The sequence below is a fragment of the Chiloscyllium plagiosum genome, unplaced genomic scaffold (genome assembly GCF_037043375.1).
Source record: "Chiloscyllium plagiosum isolate Xiang-an unplaced genomic scaffold, Cpla_swu_hap1 HiC_scaffold_2, whole genome shotgun sequence".
In the NCBI taxonomy this organism is placed as follows: Eukaryota; Metazoa; Chordata; class Chondrichthyes; order Orectolobiformes; family Hemiscylliidae; genus Chiloscyllium; species Chiloscyllium plagiosum.
This window is the reverse complement of record NW_028270140.1, coordinates 130607808-130629783: the sequence shown is the minus strand read 5'-3', so window position 1 is coordinate 130629783 and position 21976 is coordinate 130607808. Positions and strand designations below refer to the sequence as shown.

General features: G+C 42.6%; 1 protein-coding gene across 3 annotated transcripts in view; it reads left to right on the top strand.

Moving 5' to 3' along the window:
- The window catches only part of LOC122557619 (organic cation/carnitine transporter 2-like), a 119123-nt gene that overhangs the window by 66746 nt on the left and 30401 nt on the right, over window positions 1-21976 (top strand). For all 3 annotated transcript variants that reach the window (XM_043705390.2, XM_043705370.2, XM_043705380.2), the window contains exons 5-9: window positions 7012-7183; window positions 8913-9048; window positions 9347-9441; window positions 18602-18816; window positions 21778-21960. In XM_043705390.2, coding sequence (XP_043561325.2) covers window positions 7012-7183; window positions 8913-9048; window positions 9347-9441; window positions 18602-18816; window positions 21778-21960 — 801 coding nt within the window. The remainder of the gene's footprint in view (window positions 1-7011; window positions 7184-8912; window positions 9049-9346; window positions 9442-18601; window positions 18817-21777; window positions 21961-21976) is intronic.

Here is a 21976-nt window from a genome sequence, read left to right as displayed (position 1 = left end):
GGTTTAGGGTGAGAGGGGAAAGAATTAAAAGGGCCCTAAGGGGCAATTTTTTCATACAGAGGGCGATGTGTATATGGAATAAGCTGCCAGAGGAAATGGTAAAGGCTGGTACAATTACAACATTTAAAAGGTATCTAAATGGGTATACGAATATGAAGGACTTAGAGGGATATGGGCCAAATGTTGGCAAATGGAACTAGATTTATTTAGGATATCTGGTTGATATGGATGAGTTGGACCAAAGGGTCTGTTTCTATGCTGTATATCTCTGTGACACTATGACTGTCCCGATAGCTCCAACCCTCCCATCCTAGCAATATGCTTGTAAATCTTTTCTGAACCCTTTCAAGTTTAACAACATCTTCCTTATAGCAGGGAGACCAGAAATGAATGCAATATTCAAAGGTTGGGAGAAGATTTGTAGCTCGGGTGCTCGTTGTTGTGGTTCTGTTCGCCGAGCTGGGAATTTGTGTTGCAGACGTTTCGTCCCCTGTCTAGGTGACATCCTCAGTGATTGGGAGCCTCCTGTGAAGCGCTTCTGTGATGTTTCCTCTGGCAATTATAGTGATTTGTTGGCTACTAAGGATAGTTGGTCATGTCGTTTCGTAGGCTAATTAACCTACACCAATTAGCCACGAAACGACATGACCAGCTATCCTTAGTAGCCACACGCTCAGATGACAAGCAACATGAGTTCAACTGGGACAACACTACTATTATAGGACAAGCCAAACAGAGAACAGCCTGGGAATTCCTAGAGGCATGGCACTCATCCACAGATTCAATCAATAAGAACATCGACCTGGACCCAATATACCGACCATTGCAGCGGACAGCTGGAACTGACAACCGGAAGCGGCAGGTACAAATCATTATAAATGCCTGAGGAAACATCACAGAAGCACTTCACAGGAGGCTCCCAAGCACTGAGGATGTCACCTAGACAGGGGACGAAACGTCTGCAATACAAATTCCCAGCTCGGCAAACAGAACCACAACAAACATGAATGCAATATTCCAAAAATGGCCGAACCAATGTCCAGCACAACCGCAACATGACTTCCCAACTCCTGTAATCAATACACTGACGAAGAAAGGCAAACGTGCCAAATGCCTTCTTCACTATCCACGGGATCTGTGTACCTGCCTCACTCACAATCACACCCTCCTGTCCCTGACTACAGACCAGATTCAATGTAATTAACCTAAAGGTTGTGACTGCCTCCTGAAACACATTGTCCTGGTACCCTTCCCCCACTGCCTAATGGGTTGAGATGTTTGCAGCTTGTCTGCTCGGTGGTGAATTTCCTTGAATAGCCAACATTTACTGCAAGCGTGAGCACCGTAATTGCACTAACATTCATCAACTCCTACATACTACAGCTGCGACACATTGCCAGCCTCGCCATCTCAATTTAATTCAACTAATTAATAATAATGTTCAAAATTTTAAAGGTGTGTTTCTCATTTGTACTCTTTAGCTATAATCCCTCCTGGTCTAAATAATTGGTTAGTTGAAAGACATGGAAGAAGTACCGACCAGTCACCCACCCGTATTCCTGTGGTGTCATGTTTTGGCTGAAGAGATTCCTTGCCATTAGTTTTCATTTCCTGCCATCGCTGACTTTCTCACGCTTCTGCTTTTGAAGCTGCTGACACTGCTCTGTCTCTCTCCTGCTCTTTATGAAGCTGCCCAGATTCAGCCCCTGACCTCATTCCAGCCTTGGTTAAAACATGGTAAAAAAACACTGAATTCCAGAGGTGAGGTGAGAGTGACAGCCTTTGACATCAAGAGTGCATTCGACTGAATGCGCCATCAAGGAGTTCTAGCAAAACTGGAATCAGTGGGAATCAGATGCAAACTCTCTGCTGGCTGGAGTCATACCTGGCACATTGGAAGATAGTTCTGGTTATCAGAGGTCAGTCATCTCAGCTCAAGAACATGTCTGCAGGAGTTTTTCAGAGTGTTGGCCGAGGTCCAACCATCTTCAGCTGCTTCATCAATTACCTGCCCTCCGTCATAAAGTCAGAAGTGGGGATAATCTCCAATGATTGCATAATGTTGAGCGCCATTTGTGACTCCTCAGATACTGAAACAGTCCATGTTTAAATGCAGTAGGGCCTGGACAATATCCAGGCTTGGCCTGACAAGTGGCAAATAACATTCATGCCACACAAATACCAGGCAATGACCATCACCAAACAGAGGTAATTTAATCACCCCTCCTTGACTATCAGTAGCGTTATCAACACTAAAATCCCCAAGATCAACATTGTGGAACTTAGGATGACCCATTGACCAGAAACTGAAATGGACAGTAGCTACAAGAGCAGGTCAGAGGGTAGGAATATTGTACCTCTTAACTCCCCAAAGCTTGTCTACCATCTATAAGGCATAAGTCAGAAGTGTGATAGAATACTCCCCACTTGCCTGGCTGGATGCAGCTCCAACAACACTGAAGAAGCTTGTCACCATCCAGGACAAAGCAACCCGCTTGATTGACACCACATCCACTTCCTCTATTACCGATGCTTAGTAGCAGGAGTCCTATCTACAAGGTGCTCTGTAGAAATTCACTAAAGATCCTTAGACACCTTCTGCTAAACCCATAACCCTTTCCATTTAGAAGGACAAGGGCAGATACATGGGAATACCACCATCTGCATATTCCCCTCCAGGCCATTCACCATCCTGACTTGAAAATATATAGCCGTTCTTCACTGTCTCTGGATCAAAATCCTGGCATTCCCACCCTAAGGGCATTGTAGGTCAACCTACAGCAGGTGAATTGCAGCAGTTCAAGAAAGCAGCTCACCCTCACCTTCTCAAAGACAGTTAGGGACAGGCAACAAATGCCGGTGATGTCCACGTCCCATGAGTGAATAAATTAAAAAGAAGTGTCATTTCCATATAAAAGGTGCTTCCTTAAAATAATTTGTGAATTAAGAACTGATTTGTAGATGTAACTCTCCTTTAGACTGCGAGGGATTAGAATTAAAAATACATACCAGCATCAAAGCAGCAGTCTTAAACAAGGCTAAGGATTAGTTTATTGAAAACTACAGCCAGAGCTATTCAAGTAAAAGTTATAAAGTTATTAACTTTAAATACATATACAAACATTAAAAGTAGGTAAGGATGAAAAGTACACAAATAGATTAAAATAAGTTCAGTCTTTGAAACTGTTGGAGGCCTATTGCTTTGTGAAATAACTCTCTCTGATGTGGCGGGGTTAAAACACGAAGGCAGATTCAGCAGCTATGATGAATTCTGTAGCTTAATAGCTAGTGTTTGTCCTCTTAGTCATTAGTTCTGCCTGCAGATTACCTGGACATTTTCAGCAAAGAAGCAGTCAATTTCTGAATACCTTCCTTTTTGTGCCGTTGTGGTCCAGAAATCTCTGTCAGGATGTCTGTCAGAGTTCTTCCTGGTCAGTGTGCACAAAATGGCTATTTGTAGCCAGACTTTATCCAGGCCAATGACTGCATTAAACATCCAAGGAGTTTTGGCTTGGCAGATTATTGGAACAGTCATACTGGAATATTTTTGAAGTACCTTTCTAACTCATTACTATTTCCATAGAAACTATGGGTTTTCTCACTTTTAGAAGAATTAATAGCCAACCCTGAAGGAGTCTTGCCTTTTAATGACTGTGATTAGCTCCAGAGAAGAGTCTGACAAGATCTAAACAAGCACCAAAAGGTGCCAAAATGTCTGTCCAGCCCTGTATTTTGAAAAAGGCTTTTAAATACTATTTATAGATTTGAGAGCAAAAGAATACCTTTTAAAGTTGCTGCCTATAAAGTCTCTAACATCATAATTGTTCATCGTAACACTTGATTGACATTTTCTTTCCCTCTTATCTGTTTAATTGTTTCTTAACATTAACTAAAGCTAAACAGAGCTGCTTTGGAATTTGGAAACCTCTGGAATGCAGATAAAAACTTTAGAAAGTGCTCAATAATTAAAGAAAATATTGAGATGTTGCTCTTTGGTAAACACAAAACATTATTCCCTTTATGTTTCAGTGCGATAAGCAAAAGTATAATTGATATGAGGTTAAAAAACGATGCAGTGGTTTCCACTTCGGGTGCATTTGTTGGCTTTGTGCCAGTACCCAAAAATTATCGCAATCCTGAAAAATGTTTCATCTCAAATTAAGTTACATATCTCTGAATTAGTTAAATTGAAACAAAGATCCACGAACGCTGGAGACGTTAAACAAAAACAGGTATAGCTGAAGAAACTCAGTATTTGTGGTGAGAAAGCAGAGTTAATGCTTCAGTTCTGTTGAGCCCTGTTCAGGGCACTTTACCTATCTCAGCTTAACTGCTGCTGAGATGCCCTTCCATTGTTTTGTTGCATATGGGCCTGACTCTACCAACACCACCTTGGTCAATCCTAAGCGGAGCCCAATCACTAACCCTGACCCTAACCATAACCAAAACCATAACCCTGATCCGGCTCGAAACCTTAAATCTACACCTAACCCTTACACTAAAACTAACCTTAATTGTAACCCTAAACCTAACTCTAGACCAAACTCTAACTCTAACCCTAATTGTAACCCTTACCGTAGCCCTAATCCTAACCCTAACCCTAACCCTTAATTTACACCTGGCTCTAGCCCTAACTCTTACCTTATCCTTCACATATCCCTAATCCCATCCTTCGGCCTTCCCTAAACTGGAGATCATTGAAAAGTCACCCATCACAACCTGCACTATGCCCCATTTGGCCCCCATCTTGTTCTCACTGACCTACACTGGTTCTCAGTTCAGCAACATTTCCACGTTTGTGCAGACCTAAAATCCCCAAGATATCTGCACACTTCCAATTCTGTCTCGATGTGCACCAGGTTTCATTTACTTCACCAATGGTAGCAGTGTCTTCAAGTATTGAGGCCTGAAGCCCTGGAACTCCCTCCTGTCAGTTCTCTCCCTCGCTGTATCTCTTTCCCCTCTGAGATGCTCCTTAAAACAAACTTCTTTGACTGTATTTGTCTTAATTTGTTTTAGTGTGACTGTACTAGATTTTGTCTCATAATACTCCATGAAACATTTGGCATGTTATATTGTACATAAAGAAGTGCTATATACTTAGGAATAGTTGCAAAACATTGCTTTAAACATTTACTTTATGTTTTTTAAAGTGATAGACCATTAAGATGCAGAAGTAGAAGTAGGTCATTCAGCCCATTGAATCTGATTAGATTACTTACAGTGTGGAAACAGGCCCTTCGGCCCAACAAGTACACACCGACCCGCTAAAGCACAACCCTCACAGACCCATTCCCCTACATTTACCCTTTCATGTAACACGACAGGCAATTTAGCATGGCCAATTCACCTAGCCTACACGTTTTTGGACTGTGGGAGGAAACCCAGGGCGAATGTGCAAACTCCACACAGACGGTCGCCTGAGGCGGGAATTGAACCTGGGTCTCTGGTGCTGTGAGGCAACAGTGCTAACCACTGTGCCACCGTGCCACTCCGCTATGCCTTTCAATGAGACCATGATTGATTTGATAGACCTCAACTCCACTTTTTTGCCTTTCTCCCATCAGTGGGCGGCACGGTGGCACAGTGGTTAGCACTGCTGCCTCGCAGCGCCAGAGATCCGGGTTCAATTCCCGCCTCAGGCGACTGACTGTGTGGAGTTTGCACGTTCTCCCCGTGTCTGCGTGGGTTTCCTCTGGGTGCTCCGGTTTCCTCCCACAGTCAGGTGTGATGTGCAGGTCAGGTGAATTGGCCATGCTAAATTGCCCGTAGTGTTAGGTAAGGGGTAAATGTAGGGGTATGGGTGGGTTACGCTTCGGCGGGTCGGTGTGGACTTGTTGGGCCGAAGGGCCTGTTTCCACACTGTAAAGTAATCTAATCTAATCTAATCTAAAAAAAGACTTGAATCCTTTATAATGATTGGTAACGTTTGACTTAGCTTGCTGTAGGTAGATTTATCATTACTGAAGATTAGAATTTTTAATCAGAATTAAATCACTTCCTCTGAATAATTTGATTATAAATCTCCAAAATTCACTTTTTACGAAATTCTGAAATTCTGTTTTGTTCTATCAAGGTGCATTAGTCATTTTCTTAAAGAATTGGTAAAGCTGCCATAGTCCCACCAGACCATATGCAATTAATGGTGGTTTAACCTGAGGGTCACCACACCTCATGCAAAGGGAGAGGATGAGAAGGCGAGCCCTTCATGGTAACCATGGTGTGGGAATTGAACCAATGCTGTTATCATTACTACACTACAAACCAGCCATCTGAGCTGTCCCCATTCTTTTAGAGAAGTAAAGCAAAAATTACATTTGAAAAATAACCTTTGTTGTCTTTGGATCCAAAAGAACCAATCAAAGAATCAATAAAATCCTAGAAGGTCCAGTAATATCCTTCCAGGAAGGAAGCCTGATGACCTCACTTAGTCTGGCCTACATGAGACTCCAAATAACGTGGTTGATTCTTAGGAGGCTTCTGAAATGAATCACCAAATTATTCCAATGGAGAAGGAGGCCACTCAGCCCATCATGATTGCACTAGTTTTATTACCTAGTGATAGTCTCCTGCCTTTTCCCCATATCTGTGTATTTTGTGGTCGTGCAAACTACTCAGTTTAAGGGCAATTAGGGATGGACAATAAATTCTTGCCTTGCCAGCAATGTCCATATCCGATAAAAGAAAGAAAGGAGGAAATAAAATTTGGGCATCTCATTGAATGTCTGTAAACGAGTGCATTTAGGAGAGACTTTCAAGAGTAATTACTCCATCCTGGATGCTGCTTTGACCTCCTTCCAGGGTGATGTCTCTATATGAGCAGAACTGACCCTGAAAAAGGAGTTCTAAAAAATTCAATTTATGCTTAAATGTTTATAATCTAACTAAGCTGATTTTGGCTGAGTTGCTCTAAAAAATACCAAGACAATTGTATAGAAGCTCCAGGCCATCATGTTTTGGTAGTTATTCATGATTTAATTGACAAGATTACATGGTTTTCTAACTGAACAGGAACGGAACTCCTCAGAAAATCCGAGAGGATTGCTTACACAGCACTTGGCGTGTGCATATTCTATGCCTTCGGTTACATGCTTCTGCCACTTTGTGCATATTACATCCGAGATTGGAGGATGTTACTGCTCACTTTGACTCTCCCAGAGATTCTATATGTCCCTCTTTGGTGGTGAGTAAATGCATTGTTCATTGATTTAAGTTAAATTGCAATGTCAGACTAATATAGCTCCCATTCAAGGCAGAGGGTCGTTTAGTTTTGGAACTCCCTTTACCAAACTGTAATGGAAGTAGGATAACTGAATATTTATAAGGCAGAGGGAGGTAGATTTGTGACTGACAAGGGAGTCAATATTTATCAGGTGTAGGAGTGAATGTGGAGTTGAGGCCACAATCAGATCAGCCAGAGTCTCGCAAACAGTTACACCCGAAATGTCCAACATCTGAAGTTTTTTTTGTCTCTGTATCAATATTATGCTGTAGATGGCCTGAATAAGCTGAGGGTCAGACTTCTGTCCCTCACTGAATGACCTCCTGGCCTCAATAGGAACTAGACGACCTGAATGTCCAGCAGCACCTCATATGATATGATGCCATAACTGGGAGTTGATCCTTTGTAAATGGACACTACGGTGACAGCTCATCTGTTCCGCACTCATGATCAGTCACAGATGCAGTGGTCAGCTTTTACTCTGAGATAAGTGTTTCTTATGTAGTGATGCTTATTCTAACTCCCAGAATACAAAAACATGCCTTTGTACTAAAACATTCAATGAAAGTTTACAATGGTTCCTGGTATCTCCTTTTCATTACAATCTGGGCAATTCCACATCTGGGCTCGGACTGAAAGATTTGGTCACAAATTGTAGCACACTTTTAGCAGCATATCATGCTGCAAGTGACCCCAGTAAGATGGAGATTGTCACCTTTATGCAATCAACTCACTTGTCATAGCATGGTGATGACATCATGAGTATGCCTTAAAGGTGTATTACATACTAGCTTTGAGACTATGAGGGGATGAATGGTCTACTCTTGTTCCTATGTTTCTGTATTCTTATGTTCCAATATTCCTAGTTCCCTATGAGATATAAGTTGAAACTTTATTGCTGGAACAGCACAGCAGGTCAGGCAGCATCCAGGGAACAGGAGATTCGACGTTTCGGGCACAGGCCCTTCTTCAGGAAGGGCCTGTGCCCGAAACGTCGAATCTCCTGTTCCCTGGATGCTGCCTGACCTGCTGTGCTGTTCCAGCAATAAAGTTTCAACTTTGATCTCCAGCATCTGCAGACCTCACTTTCTCCTATGAGATATAACACAACAGCTCTGGCAGTCCCAGCAGTGCACAAGAGTGCTGAGTGCTGCTGGGATTATAAGAAAGCCCAAGGACAAGTGTCTTGGATAGGTAAGTCGGGCCTTTCTGCCAGGGAGAGATTGAGCAATTGTTGGGAGGTAGGTTTTGGGAGGCCAGGCATGGAAGAATGTATAAAGGGGTGGTTATGATCTTAGATGGAATACCCCAGATGCATAGAGGGCATCCCATAAACATGTAACACCCCCACCCTTGTTTCTGGTCTTTTAATCAACTTTGGTGATAATATGGACTCCCTGCTGTTGCTACTTTGCACTGCTGTGCATGTTCGCACATTATGGCAGTAGATAAACATTGAGATCCTGTCACTTAAGGCTCTCAATAAGCCTAAAGGCAAGCAGAGCACCATGCTTACATTCTGCTCTTCTCCCTAACCCTGTAACGTAGGGAAAGGTTAGCAGGTATGTAGGAGGGCAGTGGGCTAACTACCTATTGTATATTATATGCCTCCTGCCAAACTGTTTGTGCTGACTTTGCATGGGTGAAATGACCATTTTCTTATTCACCGATTTGTTTCTTCAAATTGTAGGTATATACCTGAATCTCCTCGATGGTTGCTAACACAAGGTTATGTGGAACAAGCTGAAGCTATATTGAAAGATGCTGCTCGGAAAAATGGCATTACACATCCTGGGGTGATATTTGATACAACGTGCCATAGTACGGTAAATATGTATTATTGCTTATTTGTTCGTGTCTTTCTTTGGCACTGCCTTATGCATGGTTTTAAATCTTTTCAATGTGTTTTGTACTCATCATACAACATTTAGTTTTTTTTAGTGACTGAATTAAGAAATTAAGGATCCAAGACTGAGTACAGCCAAAATGGAGGGAGAAAAGGAGAAGATGCAATAAATCTGGTGGTGCAGATTAGGGTCATCCGAGTTTGTGTTAGCACTGTTAGGATGTGAAGGATATGTACACCTTTTGGATTCATTGATTTCCTACTCCTTTTTCCTCCAGGAGCCTGTGGATAGGAATAGGCATGAACACAATTATTTGGATCTGATTATAACTGCCAACATAAGGAATGTGACAATCCTTTCTTTCTTTATATGGTGAGTGGAGAATTCATTAACAAAACCCTCCCAGCAAACTCTACCGCCAAAATCTACATACTCTCAAAGAACAGTTATCATATTATTCTGTTAGCTTCCCCCTTTTAATGAAGGATTCTTGCATGCATCCCCACAATTTCTTTGAAAGGCATCGTATAGTGGAAGCATTGTTGTCAGTAATTGAAAGCAAGGAGGGTAATCTTATTGGGAACTGAAGACCGGAAACCCTCGTAAAGAATGGCGCAACCTACTTAGTGAGAGGCAGCCAATTGAGAAAACCCCACAAAGAATATTCAATCTTTCTGTTCCTTGATGAGTGAACCATCAGTTATAACCAGCAGGAACAAAATGGCACATGGGGAAGATCAGCAGCTATAAAGCTGCCCGGGCTAGATATCAGGAGGAAGCTATGGACATCTTGAGAAAACCCATTGAAGAGGTGCTAGGAATTGGAGAAGATGAGTTAGATGTCATCCTGACGGTACAAGACAGACAGTCGGTGGAACAGTTACAGTGGTCTCTTGAAATATATTTGATTACCTTTGGAGCACAGAGTTTTTAAAACAATTCTTTAGTTTTTGCTTCTTTCAAGGGTTTTGGAGGAGTAGGGAGCCCTCTGGCATGGCACAGTGAGTAGCACTGCTGTCTCACAGTGCCATGGATCTAGGTTCAATTCCAGTCTTGGGTGACTTATTGTGTGGAGCTTGCATATTCTTCAAATGTCAGCGTGGGCTTCCTCCAGGTGTTCCAGTTTCCTCCCACAATGCAGATTAGATGGATTGGCCATAGCGTTCAGGGATGTATAGGCTAGGTGAATTAGCCACGGTAAATGTGATATGCAGGGGAATTTGAGTCTGGGTGGGATCCTCTTCAGACTTCATGGACAAAATGGCCTCCTTCCATACTGTAGGGGTTTTTTAATGTTGGCCATTTGTTGCTTGGATATTTTGTCCACGTCTATTTTTAATTATTCATATATTTGTAAGCCCATGATAAATCGGAAAAAAAAGCTCGCCTCATGTTAAAATGTTTTAAAATTGTTCTTAATTTATTTTTCATACTTGCCTGATATTATCAATTTACTGAAAAAGAGCTGATAATTTTCCCATTTTTTTCAAGTCCCCTCGCAGCTTTTTTTTGAATTTTGTGTAAAAATTCAAAGACCCTGAGAGTTTAATCCCAAAGCTTTTAATAATGTTTGGGTCAAATATCTATGTAATATAATTAATGCAGCGTTGAAAACAAGTAAAGACAATTTGACTTTAATCTTATTAATGTGAAGGAATTTTAGCTCACAAGTCCTAATTGATAGTCTGAATTCAGAGGCACCACAGGCCTTAGATCTGTATGACCTGGTGTGATTGCATTTGTTTGTTATAAAATGCTTTCATCTTCACTACCTTTTTGTAGATATTTAATGTAGCACACAGCTAAGAAACTGTTATGTGGTAAACCCCTGCTATGGGAAACTCCTTGCTCAGGTGAAGATCCATTATTCTGAGTCTAAATGGTTAACTAATAAAAACACATCCCTTGCTGCAGTACACATATTACCAGGGTAAATTATGTGAGCAAATGCTGCAATTCCTGTTGCCTTTAACCTCAGGGAGAGTTCAGTTTCCTGGGTGAAAATATTCAGAAAATATGGTGGACGCTGGGATTACCACCTCCACCATGTTAATATAACTCTGCGATTTCTAAGCCTTTCCTGACAGGATGGAGAGGGTGTAGCTTAGTCAGAGCCCATAGCTGAGTCAGGACCTACAAAATATTAACACCCCAGAAGGGCATTTTCCTGCTACCCGCTACCATTGTTAACTAAAATGTCTCTGGGTTGAGCTGTTAAAGTTGACTTCTGCTTTTCTTGCACCACTGGATCAAAGGAATGATTTAATTGGCAGGAACAATGTGCAGATGCAGTGTAATCGAAATGGTACCATTTTGATAAGACGAGAGCAGAGGTATCTGGGTACATATTCACAAATCTCTGAAAGGTCTGTTGATAAAGTGGTTATAGGATACTTGGCTTTGTTAACCAGTGATGGAAATGTGTTGCTGGAAAAGCGCAGCAGGTCAGGCAGCATCTAGGGAACAGGAGAATCGACGTTTCGGGCATTAGCCCTTCTTCAGGAATGAGGGAAGTTGGTCCAGCAGGCCAAGATAAAAGATAGGGAGGAGGGACTTGGGGGAGGGGCGTCGGAAATGTGATAGGTGGAAAGAGGTCAAGGTGAGGGTGATAGGTCAGACTGGGGTGGTGACGGAGAGGTCGGGAAGAAGATTGCAGGTTAGGAAGGCGGTGCTGAATTTGATGGATTTGACTGAGACAGGCTGGGGGGAGGGGAAATGAGGAAACTGGTGAAATCCGAGTTCATCCCTTGTGGTTGGAGGGTTCCTAGCCGGAAGATGAGGCGTTCTTCCTCCAACCGTCGTTTCGCTGTGGTCTGACGATGGAGGAGTCCAAAGACCTGCATATCCTTGGTGGAGTGGGAGGGGGAATTGAAATGTTGAGCTACAGGGTGGTTGGGTTGGTTGGTCCGGGTGTCCCAGAGGGGTTCTCTGAAACGCTCCGCAAGTAGGCGGCCTGTCTCCCCAATATAGAGGAGGCCACATCGGGTGCAAAGGATGCAATAGATGATATGTGTGGAGGTACAGGTGAATTTGTGGCGGATATGGAAGTTTCCTTTGGGGCCTTGGAGGGAGGTGAGGGGGGAGGTGTGGGCGCAAGTCTTGCACCTCCTGCGGTTGCAGGGGAAGGTGCCGGGAGTGGAGGTTGGGTTGGTGGGGGGTGTGGATCTGACGAGGGAGTCACGGAGGGAGTGGTCTTTACGGAATGCTGATAGGGGAAGGGAGGGAAATATATCCTTGGTGGTGGGGTCCGTTTGGAGGTGGCGGAAATGGCGGCGGATGATGCGCTGTACATGGAGGTTAGTGGGGTGGTAGGTGAGGACCAGTGGGGTTCTGTCCTGGTGGCGGTTGGAGGGGCGGGGTTTGTTAACCAGTGCATTGAATATAAAAACAAAGTCATGCATAAGAAAAGAAATCTAGAAGTCTAGAGGTCCAGACTAGCGGAATGGGTTTAACTTCCACCAATTTGGCAACATATCATATAAAAATAAATCCGGAATTGAATGTTGCTTTCGAGATGGTGACCATTAGCTATAAATGATCATTGTAAAAATACAACCACTTCACTATTGCCCTATGTGAAAGGAAATCTGCCATCCTTACCTGTCAACAATGCCCATGTCACCAAGGGAATATTTTCAAAATGTCTCAACAAATCTCTGGTTTGTACAAATCATTAGGCCTCAGTTAGAGTATTGTGTTCAATTCTGTGCAGCTCACTTTAGGAAGGTTATCAAGGCCATGCAAAGAGTGGAGAGGAGTCTTACAGAAGAATAGCAAGGATTAGAAGCTTCAACTATGGGGAGAGACATAATAGAGGTACGCTAAGTGGAATGACATTAGTAAAATTGCACTTCTGGGCACTGTTATATGTGTATGCAGAGGCTGAAATTTAAGTGAGCCAATGGTGGTATATTATAAAATGCCTACAGGGCTGGAAACAGGCAATTCAGCCCAGCAAGTCCACACCGACCTTCCGAAGAGCTTCCTTCCTAGACGCACCCAATCTCTGTAATACTTGACAAAGGGTCAGTTAGACACGAAACGTCAGCTCTTTTCTCTCCTTCCAGATGCTGCCAGACCTGCTGAGATTTTCCAGCATGTTCTCTTTTGGTCCCTGTGTTTACTATGGTTGATTCACCTAGCCTGCACATCCCTGGACATTATGAGCAATTTAGCATGGCTAATCCACCTCACCTGCTCATCTTTGGACTGTGGGAGGAAACTGGAGCACCCGGAGGAAACTCACACAGAGACAGGGCAAATGCGTAGACTCCACACAGACAGTCACCTGAGGCTGGGATCAAACCCTGCTTTGATCCAGTGGTGCTAACCACAGAGCCACTGAGCCACCCATGGTAGGGATAGAGGACAGAGAGTTGGGATAAGAAGGGCATTTCAGGATGGCAACCTGTAATGATGAAGTTGCACAGGAATCAGTTTTGGGATCACAATTATTTACAATATGTATTAATGATTTTGATGAGGAAAGTGAATGCACTATAGCCAAGTTTGTAGTTGGCACAAAAATAGATGGGAAGGCAAGTGGTGAGGGTGACACAAAGAGTCTGCAGAGGGATACATACAGGTTAAGCCAGTCGACAAAAACTTGGCAGATGGTATATAATGTGGGGTAATGTGAGGTTATGCACTTTGACAGGATGAGTAGAGGAGCTGAATATTATTTAAATGGAAAAAAAGATTGCTGAAATCTATAGAACAGAGAGATTTGTCAGCTCTCAACCACAAATTACAAAAAGCTAGCATTCAAGTTAAGCAGGTAATAGGGAGGCAAATGGAATGCTGGCCTTCATTCAAGGGGAATGGAATAAAAATATAGGGAGGTTTTACTAAAACTATACAAGGCACTGGTTGGACCACAGCTAGAATATTGTGAACAGTTTTGGGACCTTATCTAAGGAAAGATATACTGGATTTACTTCCTTTCCAAAATCCAAAACGATTAAATTTTACATGTAGTTGAAAAGGGGGGATAGTGGATCGAACACTTTAAACTGAAATAAGGGCAACTTTGTAGGGAATGGAAGCTGAGCTAGTTGTAAAGCCTATGTAATTCGATATCTTTCTGCCTCAGTTGTTATAAATATAAAGCAAATTAAAATCAGGCCGATCAGACTATTTGATGTGTGTCAACCCCCAGATGAGCGTCTTTCAGCCACATCAAGGCCTTCTATTTGTCTCTTGCTCATATGTTTATCCAGCTTCCTCTTAAATACATCTGTGTGATTCACCTTAAGCACATCCTGTACGAGTGAATTCTACAGTCTATCCACATGCCAGCTAAAGAGTTACATAGACTGTGCAGCACAGAAAAAGGTCAATTGTCTTAGTCAGTCCTTGCATTTGTGCTCAGCTTGAGTGGTTCCTCCCATCTTATTTCCATCTAACTTTATCAGTATAGTGCTCCATCCCCAACTCCTTCATGTGTTCACCTGGCCTCCCCATTTCTGGATCTATGCTGTTTGCCTCAAATATCCCCTGTGGTAGTGGTTCTGAACTTTCACCACTCTCTGTGCAAAGGAATTTTGCAAGCATTCTTTATTGGATTTATTAATGACTATCTTATATCTGTGAACTTTAGGCCATCCCTGAGAGTGGAAACACTACAAGCTAAAAGCTTGTGTCATTTGGACAAGAGAAATATTCTCCAGTATTTCAATGGCACTTAACTTCAAATGCTATTCCTCAGCCTTGCAATCACTAGTTCACTTAACGTACTGGATTTTTTTACATTAAAATTTTAACAATTGAGTGCAGAGCTGATATACCCATCTTGAGAGGTTATAAGGTGCTCCCAGGCATTTCATTTCCATTCATATCAAGAGGAATTTAAAATATTTGCAGTAAAGAGCAATGTGTATTTTTTCTTAGCTGTCACTTTGTTGGATGAAAGTGAATAGATGAGGTTTTTCACTCCCCTTCAGTTCAATAGAGCGTGTAGACAAGTGGAGCCTATTCAAGAGGGGGGGGGGGGGGCGGGTTTTTTTCCAGAAAAACAAATTCAGCTGATTGCTTTAAAATCTTTAAAATAGGCTTCTGATCCTGCCTTTTAAGACAATAAATATTTTCACACTGAAATAAGGTTGTCACTTGCAATTAAGTCTATTTCTAGAGTATTCATCACATGACTTGTACCCATTCGCCAGTCATATTTCAACCAATACATCCATCGTTGTGATGCACCAGCTTTCTAAGCCAAATAGAAAGCTGAAAAAAAAACTAATTGCCCATTTGTCAGCCACTCTTTATCCCTTTTTTCTTAGATCTAGTGAGTGGTAAGGGTGGGTTAGCCCAGTGACCAGTTCAGTTGGAGCGATCACTCGAGTAGGGTGCAGGATAAAGCACAGGTTTATTATCAATATCAGTCATTTTGTTCATAAAGATCTTTCCTGCTCATTTTGTCCCACACTTACCGTCAAACTATACAAAGTCAATTGCTTCCCTTTGATAAAGAGAACTGTCTAATGGAGAGACTTGTGGACTATGGTAATTAACTTTCTATATTGACAAAGAGAAATATTCAAAGAAAATAACAAGCGAAAAACGAAAAAAAAAGTCTTTTTAATGTCTCGATTTTTCTCCAGGCTTGCACACCGTAGAATCCTGAAGCTCAATTTCTGGAGATTCCGGGTTCTTATCTGGACAACAAGCAGAGAGACAGCTAGTTATCATACAGTCATAGAGATGTACAGCACGGAAACAGACCCTTTGGTCCAACTTGTGCTTGCTGACCAGATATGCAAACCTAATCTATTCCCATTTGCCAGTACTTGGTCAATATCCCTCCAAACCCTTCCATTCATATACCCAGAGGCTTTTTAAATGCTGTAATTGTACCAGCCTCCACCACTTCTCTGGCAGCTCATTTCATACACATACCACCCTCTGTGAGAAAAAGTTGCCCTTTAGGTCCCTTTTAAATTTTTCCCTCTCACCCTAAACCTATGCACTGTAGTTCTGGACTCCCCCACCGCAAGGGAAGTACCTTGTCTATTTACCCTATCCATGCCCTTCATGATTTTATAAACCTCTATAAGGTCACCCCTCAGCCTCTGGCGCTCCAGGGAAAACAGCCGCAGCCTATTCAGCCTCTGCCTAGAACTCAAGTCCTCCAGACCCCGAAATATCCTTGACAATCTTTTCTGAACCCTTTCAAATTTCACAACATCCTTCCAATAGAAGTTCATTAGTCTTTTCCTATGAGATTGAGCTAGTGCACTATAGTATTACAGAGTTACTCAGTATTTGCCTCTTCTTGTCATTATCAGGTTCCCTCCTATTGATAGTTACAGATTTGTCCTTTTTCAGTCTACACAGAGATTCAGAATCCAGATCAAATTTACATGTTCATCTTATATGATGCAACTCTTTCAACTCTGGAATTTTCTTCTGGTCACTTTCATTGGTCTGGTCCATTTTCAGGTTCCAACTTCATGACACCATAGTGCACGAGCTTAATTTTACAGATATGGCTGATGAAGTAATTGTTTCTATGTTTGCTAATGACAGAAGTCACACAACACCATATTATAGCCCAACAGGTTTATTTGAAATCATAATCTTTCAGAGCGCATCAGGTGAAGTGGTATGTTTGCTGTCCACTTAGGGGCAGTGGCTGGTCTGTGGAGAAGGGAGCTGAGCAGTACATTCTGACATATATTGTGGTTGTGTTCATCAGAACCATCTGAGACATCATGGGTAGATGCACGACTACCAATCCTTCTGAATGGCATTAGTCTAGGTTTCTGATGCCAAGTGGACAAGGATGCCATCATAGCTCTTTAGCAGAAGAGAGGCTCAGTCTTGTTAAGCAGAATTGGTCCAATTGCATAGTACGTAGTAGCTAATTATTTACATCTGAGTACATGATAGTCTTTTCTGAAATCTCAGGCTAGACTTAACATTAAATACAGACTATCGTTTATCCATATGGTGCCTAGCATTGGTAGCTGGAACCACTGATAGCTGGACCATACCCCACAATGTCAGTCAAGCCTTTGAGGTACCAACTATATTATACAACATGGCACACAGCAGTGGGGGCAGCAGCAATCTCATTGTGTCCGCTGGGAGTGATACTGAGGTTCAAGCTACAGGAAATGGAGGGAAAAGCTGCAGCCACAGGATCAGGGAGGGTAAGAACTCATTAGAAGCGTAATGTTGGGGAAGATCCATTTCCAGGAATTCCACACTCAGGAGCCAGCTGTGATTTGGGAACGCTACAACTTAACCATCTTCTGCCATTGCAATTTTTCCCTTTATCTGTGACATAACCCCACCTCCTGCTGTATAGTCACTTCTTCCTGTTTGTTAGGGTATACACAATCTTTGACTCCATTCCTTCTTCCCAGCTGGAGTTTGAGATGAAACAGAATGTTTGCACGTTGGTGTTATATTTGATCCTAAAATGAATTTCTGACCTCCTATTCATGTCACCACTAAGACCCACCTACTTCCACATCCTGATTTTACCCCCACACCAGCCTATCTGCTGCTGATGCCCTCATTCATGCCCTTTGTTACCTCTTAGCCTGACTATGCCAATGCAGTTCCAGCTAGTCTTCTATATTCTACCCTTCCTGAGCTTTGAAAGTGAAATGCTAATGTTGTAATTCTCTCCACAAATGATCTGCTGAGTTTCGCCAGTTTGTTTCACACTTCACTATCTTTGTAATTCTTCCAAGCCCAAACATGCTGAGACATTTGTAATCTCTATGTCTGACCTCTTGTGTTATCCTCAATTTTAATCACTCTATCATTGGTGGCCATATCTTTGGTTCCCTAGGTGCTAAGCTCTGAAATCCCTGCCTCACACTCACCCATCTCTCTACCTTGCTTTCCCATTTTAAGAAACACATTAAAGGCCACCCTTTTGACCCAAACGTTTGGCAAAATCTGATCTATTTCTTTATGTGGGTTGGTGTCATATTTTATTTTATATTGCTCCTGTAAAGCACCTTGTGGAATTTTACTATTAACTGCTGGAATATTGCTGGAATTCACTGTGCTGCTGCCATGACTGTATTAAACAACTCCTTTTCTGGGCTGATTGCATTCCTGTAGCTGCCAGTTGAGTTGCTGTAATGGCTGCAAGGCCATTTCTGTGAGGTGGGGACATGTCGGGGAGGCAGTCCAATTCTTAAATTTCTGTGACCCCACCCACCCAACACAACTCCACGACAGGTTAACTGTCAAGTTCACTTTGACACTCAGGCCTGATACTGGCATCAGGGGCTTGAGGACTTACTTGTTCCACAACTGCAAACTTTTCTCAAGTTCCCCCATACAGAACATTTACACCATTTTACTTATTATACCTGTTGGAGAGAAAACAATTTCACTTCAATTCTTCTGGCAGACATTGTAGCTGACTTCATACAAACCAGGTACAGTTACCTCATTAACTACAGGCTTAGTGACAAATTTCCATGACAGATCTGCCATCAGGATATAAATGATCTGACTTGGTTGTACATTTGACAGATTATAAACAATATTTTTCTTTCTTTTGTAGGATGATTAGTAACATTGGATACCATGGACTATCCCTCAATACTCCCAATATGCATGGGGATCCCTACATCAACTGCTTTATCTCTGCGGCTAGTGAAATCTTGGTATATGTGATAGTCTGGTGGCTGATGCGAGTCTCACCTCGGCGAATCACCACTGCTTCTATGTTCATACTTAGTGGAGGTGTTCTCCTTCTGGTCCAGTTTGTTCCTTCAAGTAAGCATAAAAATACTGCATTTTATTTTAAACACACATTTTCAGTCTTCCTCAGTGGGCTGGTGAGGTCTTTGCAGTTCTCTTGTAAGTTCTGAAATGCCCATTTCTGAAGCCCTTAGCTCTCCATTACTAATCTGCAGCAAACTTTCTAGCTCTTTGCTGTATCTCAGTAACTGACTCCCCATGGGTCCCCACTGTAGCTCTGCATATACTTTCCTTGGAGAAAGTGAAGACTGCAGATGCTGGAGATCAGAGCTGAAAATGTGTTGCTGGAAAAGCGCAGCAGGTCAGGCAGCATCCAAGGAGCAGGAGAATCGATGTTTCGGGCATGAGCCCTTCTTCAGGAATGAGGAGAGTGTGCCAAGCAGGCTAAGATAAAAGGTAGGGAGGAGGGACTTGGGGGAGGGGCATTGGAAATGCAATAGGTGGAAGGAGGTTAAGGTGAGGGTGATAGGCCGGAGTGGGGTGGGGGCGGAGAGGTCAGGAAGATGATGCTGAGTTCAAGGGTTGGGACTGAGACAAGGTGGGGGGAGGGGAAATGAGGAAACTGGAGAAATCTGAGTTCATCCCTTGTGGTTGGAGGGTTCCTAGGTGGAAGATAAGTCACTCTTCCTCCAGCCATTGTGTCATATCCGCCACAAATTCACCTGCACCTCCACACACATCATTAACTGCATCCGCTGCACCCGGATATTGGCCTCCTCTATATTGGGGAGACAGGCCGCCTACTTGCGGAATGTTTCAGAGAACACCTCTGAGACACCCGGACTAACCAACCCAACCACCCTGTGGCTCAACACTTCAACTCCCCCTTCCACTCCACCAAGGACATGCAGGTCCTTGGACTCCTCCATCGCCAGACCATAGCAACACGATGGCTGGAGGAAGAGTGCCTCATCTTCCGCCTAGGAACCCTCCAACCACAAGGGATGAACTCAGATTTCTCCAGTTTCCTCATTTCCCCTCCCCCCACCTTCTCTCAGTCCCAACCCTCGATCTCAGCCCCACCTTCCTAACCTGGAATCTTCTTCCTGATCTCTCCGCGCCCACCCCCACTCCGGCCTATCATCCTCACCTTAATGTCCTTCCACCTATCACATTTCCATCGCCCATCCCCCAAGTCTCTCCTCCCTACCTTTTATCTTAGCCTGCTTGGCACACTCTCCTCATTCCTGAAGAAGGGCTCATGCCCAAAACGTCGATTCTCCTGCTCATTGGATGCTGCCTGACCTGCTGCGCTTTTCCAGCAACACATTTTCAGCTCATACACTTTCCTTGGTCAGGAATTTCATAAGAAGAATAGCTAGCTAGTAAAGTTTAGTTGTAAGTGCAATATCTGAAGAGCAGTAATGCTGTTACTCAGTTACCAGTAATAGCAAACAACAAGCTAGACACATTTATTCATTTCTTCCAAGTGTTGATAGGAATTGCATCTTAATGAATAATGCAATAAAAAAATCTTACATTGTGAGCTAGCATTTTTGGAACAAAGTGAAAAATCTCTTATTTATTTCTCTCTGTCTCTGTCATACTAGATGCGCCATTTTTAGTGGTGATGATTATATTATCAGTATGTATTGAGTTCATCTTTAGGCAGTTAACTAGCTCAGAAAATCTCTTCTCCATTTCACATTTAAGGGGCACCAAGTCAACAAACTCCTCTTAGGTTTGAATGATCAAGGTCTGAAGCTACAAGAGTCACAACTTACTGCCCTAAGTCCCCACTTTAGAATATACAACCAATACCTTAGGTCAACTTCCTAAGATTTCATTGTAACTCTACAATCCTTAGGACTCTACTACAAAACTCTAGATTTCCATTGAATCCTCTGCAATTAATTAACTAGGTGCTCAATGCATTCAGGGAACTAAATCCCTGGGTCCTTACTGTATTGATGCAGCCAATCCATTATACTTTAGCATATTCTATTTCTATATATACCCTAGGTATCTCTATATGTACACATTCATATACCAACTTATTTTCCTGCTCCACCAGTTTGTACATAAATAAGCGATTTAAATTATTTCCCTGTGACTTATGCAAATACATGCATGTTGAAGGCATGGATATTTCGCTAAAATAAATGGATACAATGCCACCAAACAAATTGTGTGCATAACGGAATCCTAAACAGCTAGGAATTACATGACATCTAATGAGTAGAAGCTGAGTGGAGATTATTAGACATTCGATGTTGAATTCATTTCCATAAGACCATAAGACATAGGAGCAGATGTAAGGCCGTTCGGCCCATCGAGTCCACTCCGCCATTCAATCATGGCTGATGAGCATTTCAACTCCACTTACCCGCATTCTCCCTGTAGCCCTTAATTCCTTGTGACATCAAGAATTTATCAATTTCTGCCTTGAAGACATTTAGCGTCCCAGCCTCCACTGCACTCTGCGGCAATGAATTCCACAGGCCCACCACTCTCTGGCTGAAGAAATGTCTCCGCATTTCTGTTCTGAATTTACCCCCTCTAACTCTAAGGCTGTATCCACGGGTCCTAGTCTCCTCGCCTAACGGAAACAATTTCCTAGCGTCCATCCTCTCCAAGCCATGTATTATCTTGTAAGTTTCTATTAGATCTCCCCTTAATCTTCTAAACTCCAATGAATACAATCCCAGGATCCTCAGCCGTTCCTCATATGTTAGACCTACCATTCCAGGGATCATCCGTGTGAATCTCCGCTGGACACGCTCCAGTGCCAGTATGTCCTTCCTGAGGTGTGGGGACCAAAACTGGACACAGTACTCCAAATGGGGCCTAACCAGAGCTTTATAAAGTCAATTTCCACCAGCTTAAAGGAAGGAAATTCTACCCTGTCATGGAATGGTTTATTTTTGGTCTGCAATTTTGTTTTAAATAGAAAAAAATTACAAAAATTTTACTCAATCAAACAATTTGAATTATCTCTTAATGCATGCTAACCATTGATTAATTTGGTTTTGACAGCTCTTCAAATTATGATCACTGTATTGTTGATCATTTGTAAATCTGGTGCTACAGCCGTCTATACAATCATCTATATTTTCACATCTGAATTGTATCCAACTGTGGTGAGGAATATGGGGCTTGGGGCATGTTCCATGGCTTCCAGAATTGGCAGCGTAATCTCCCCATATTTTGCATACCTTGGTAAGTGAAAACTTCA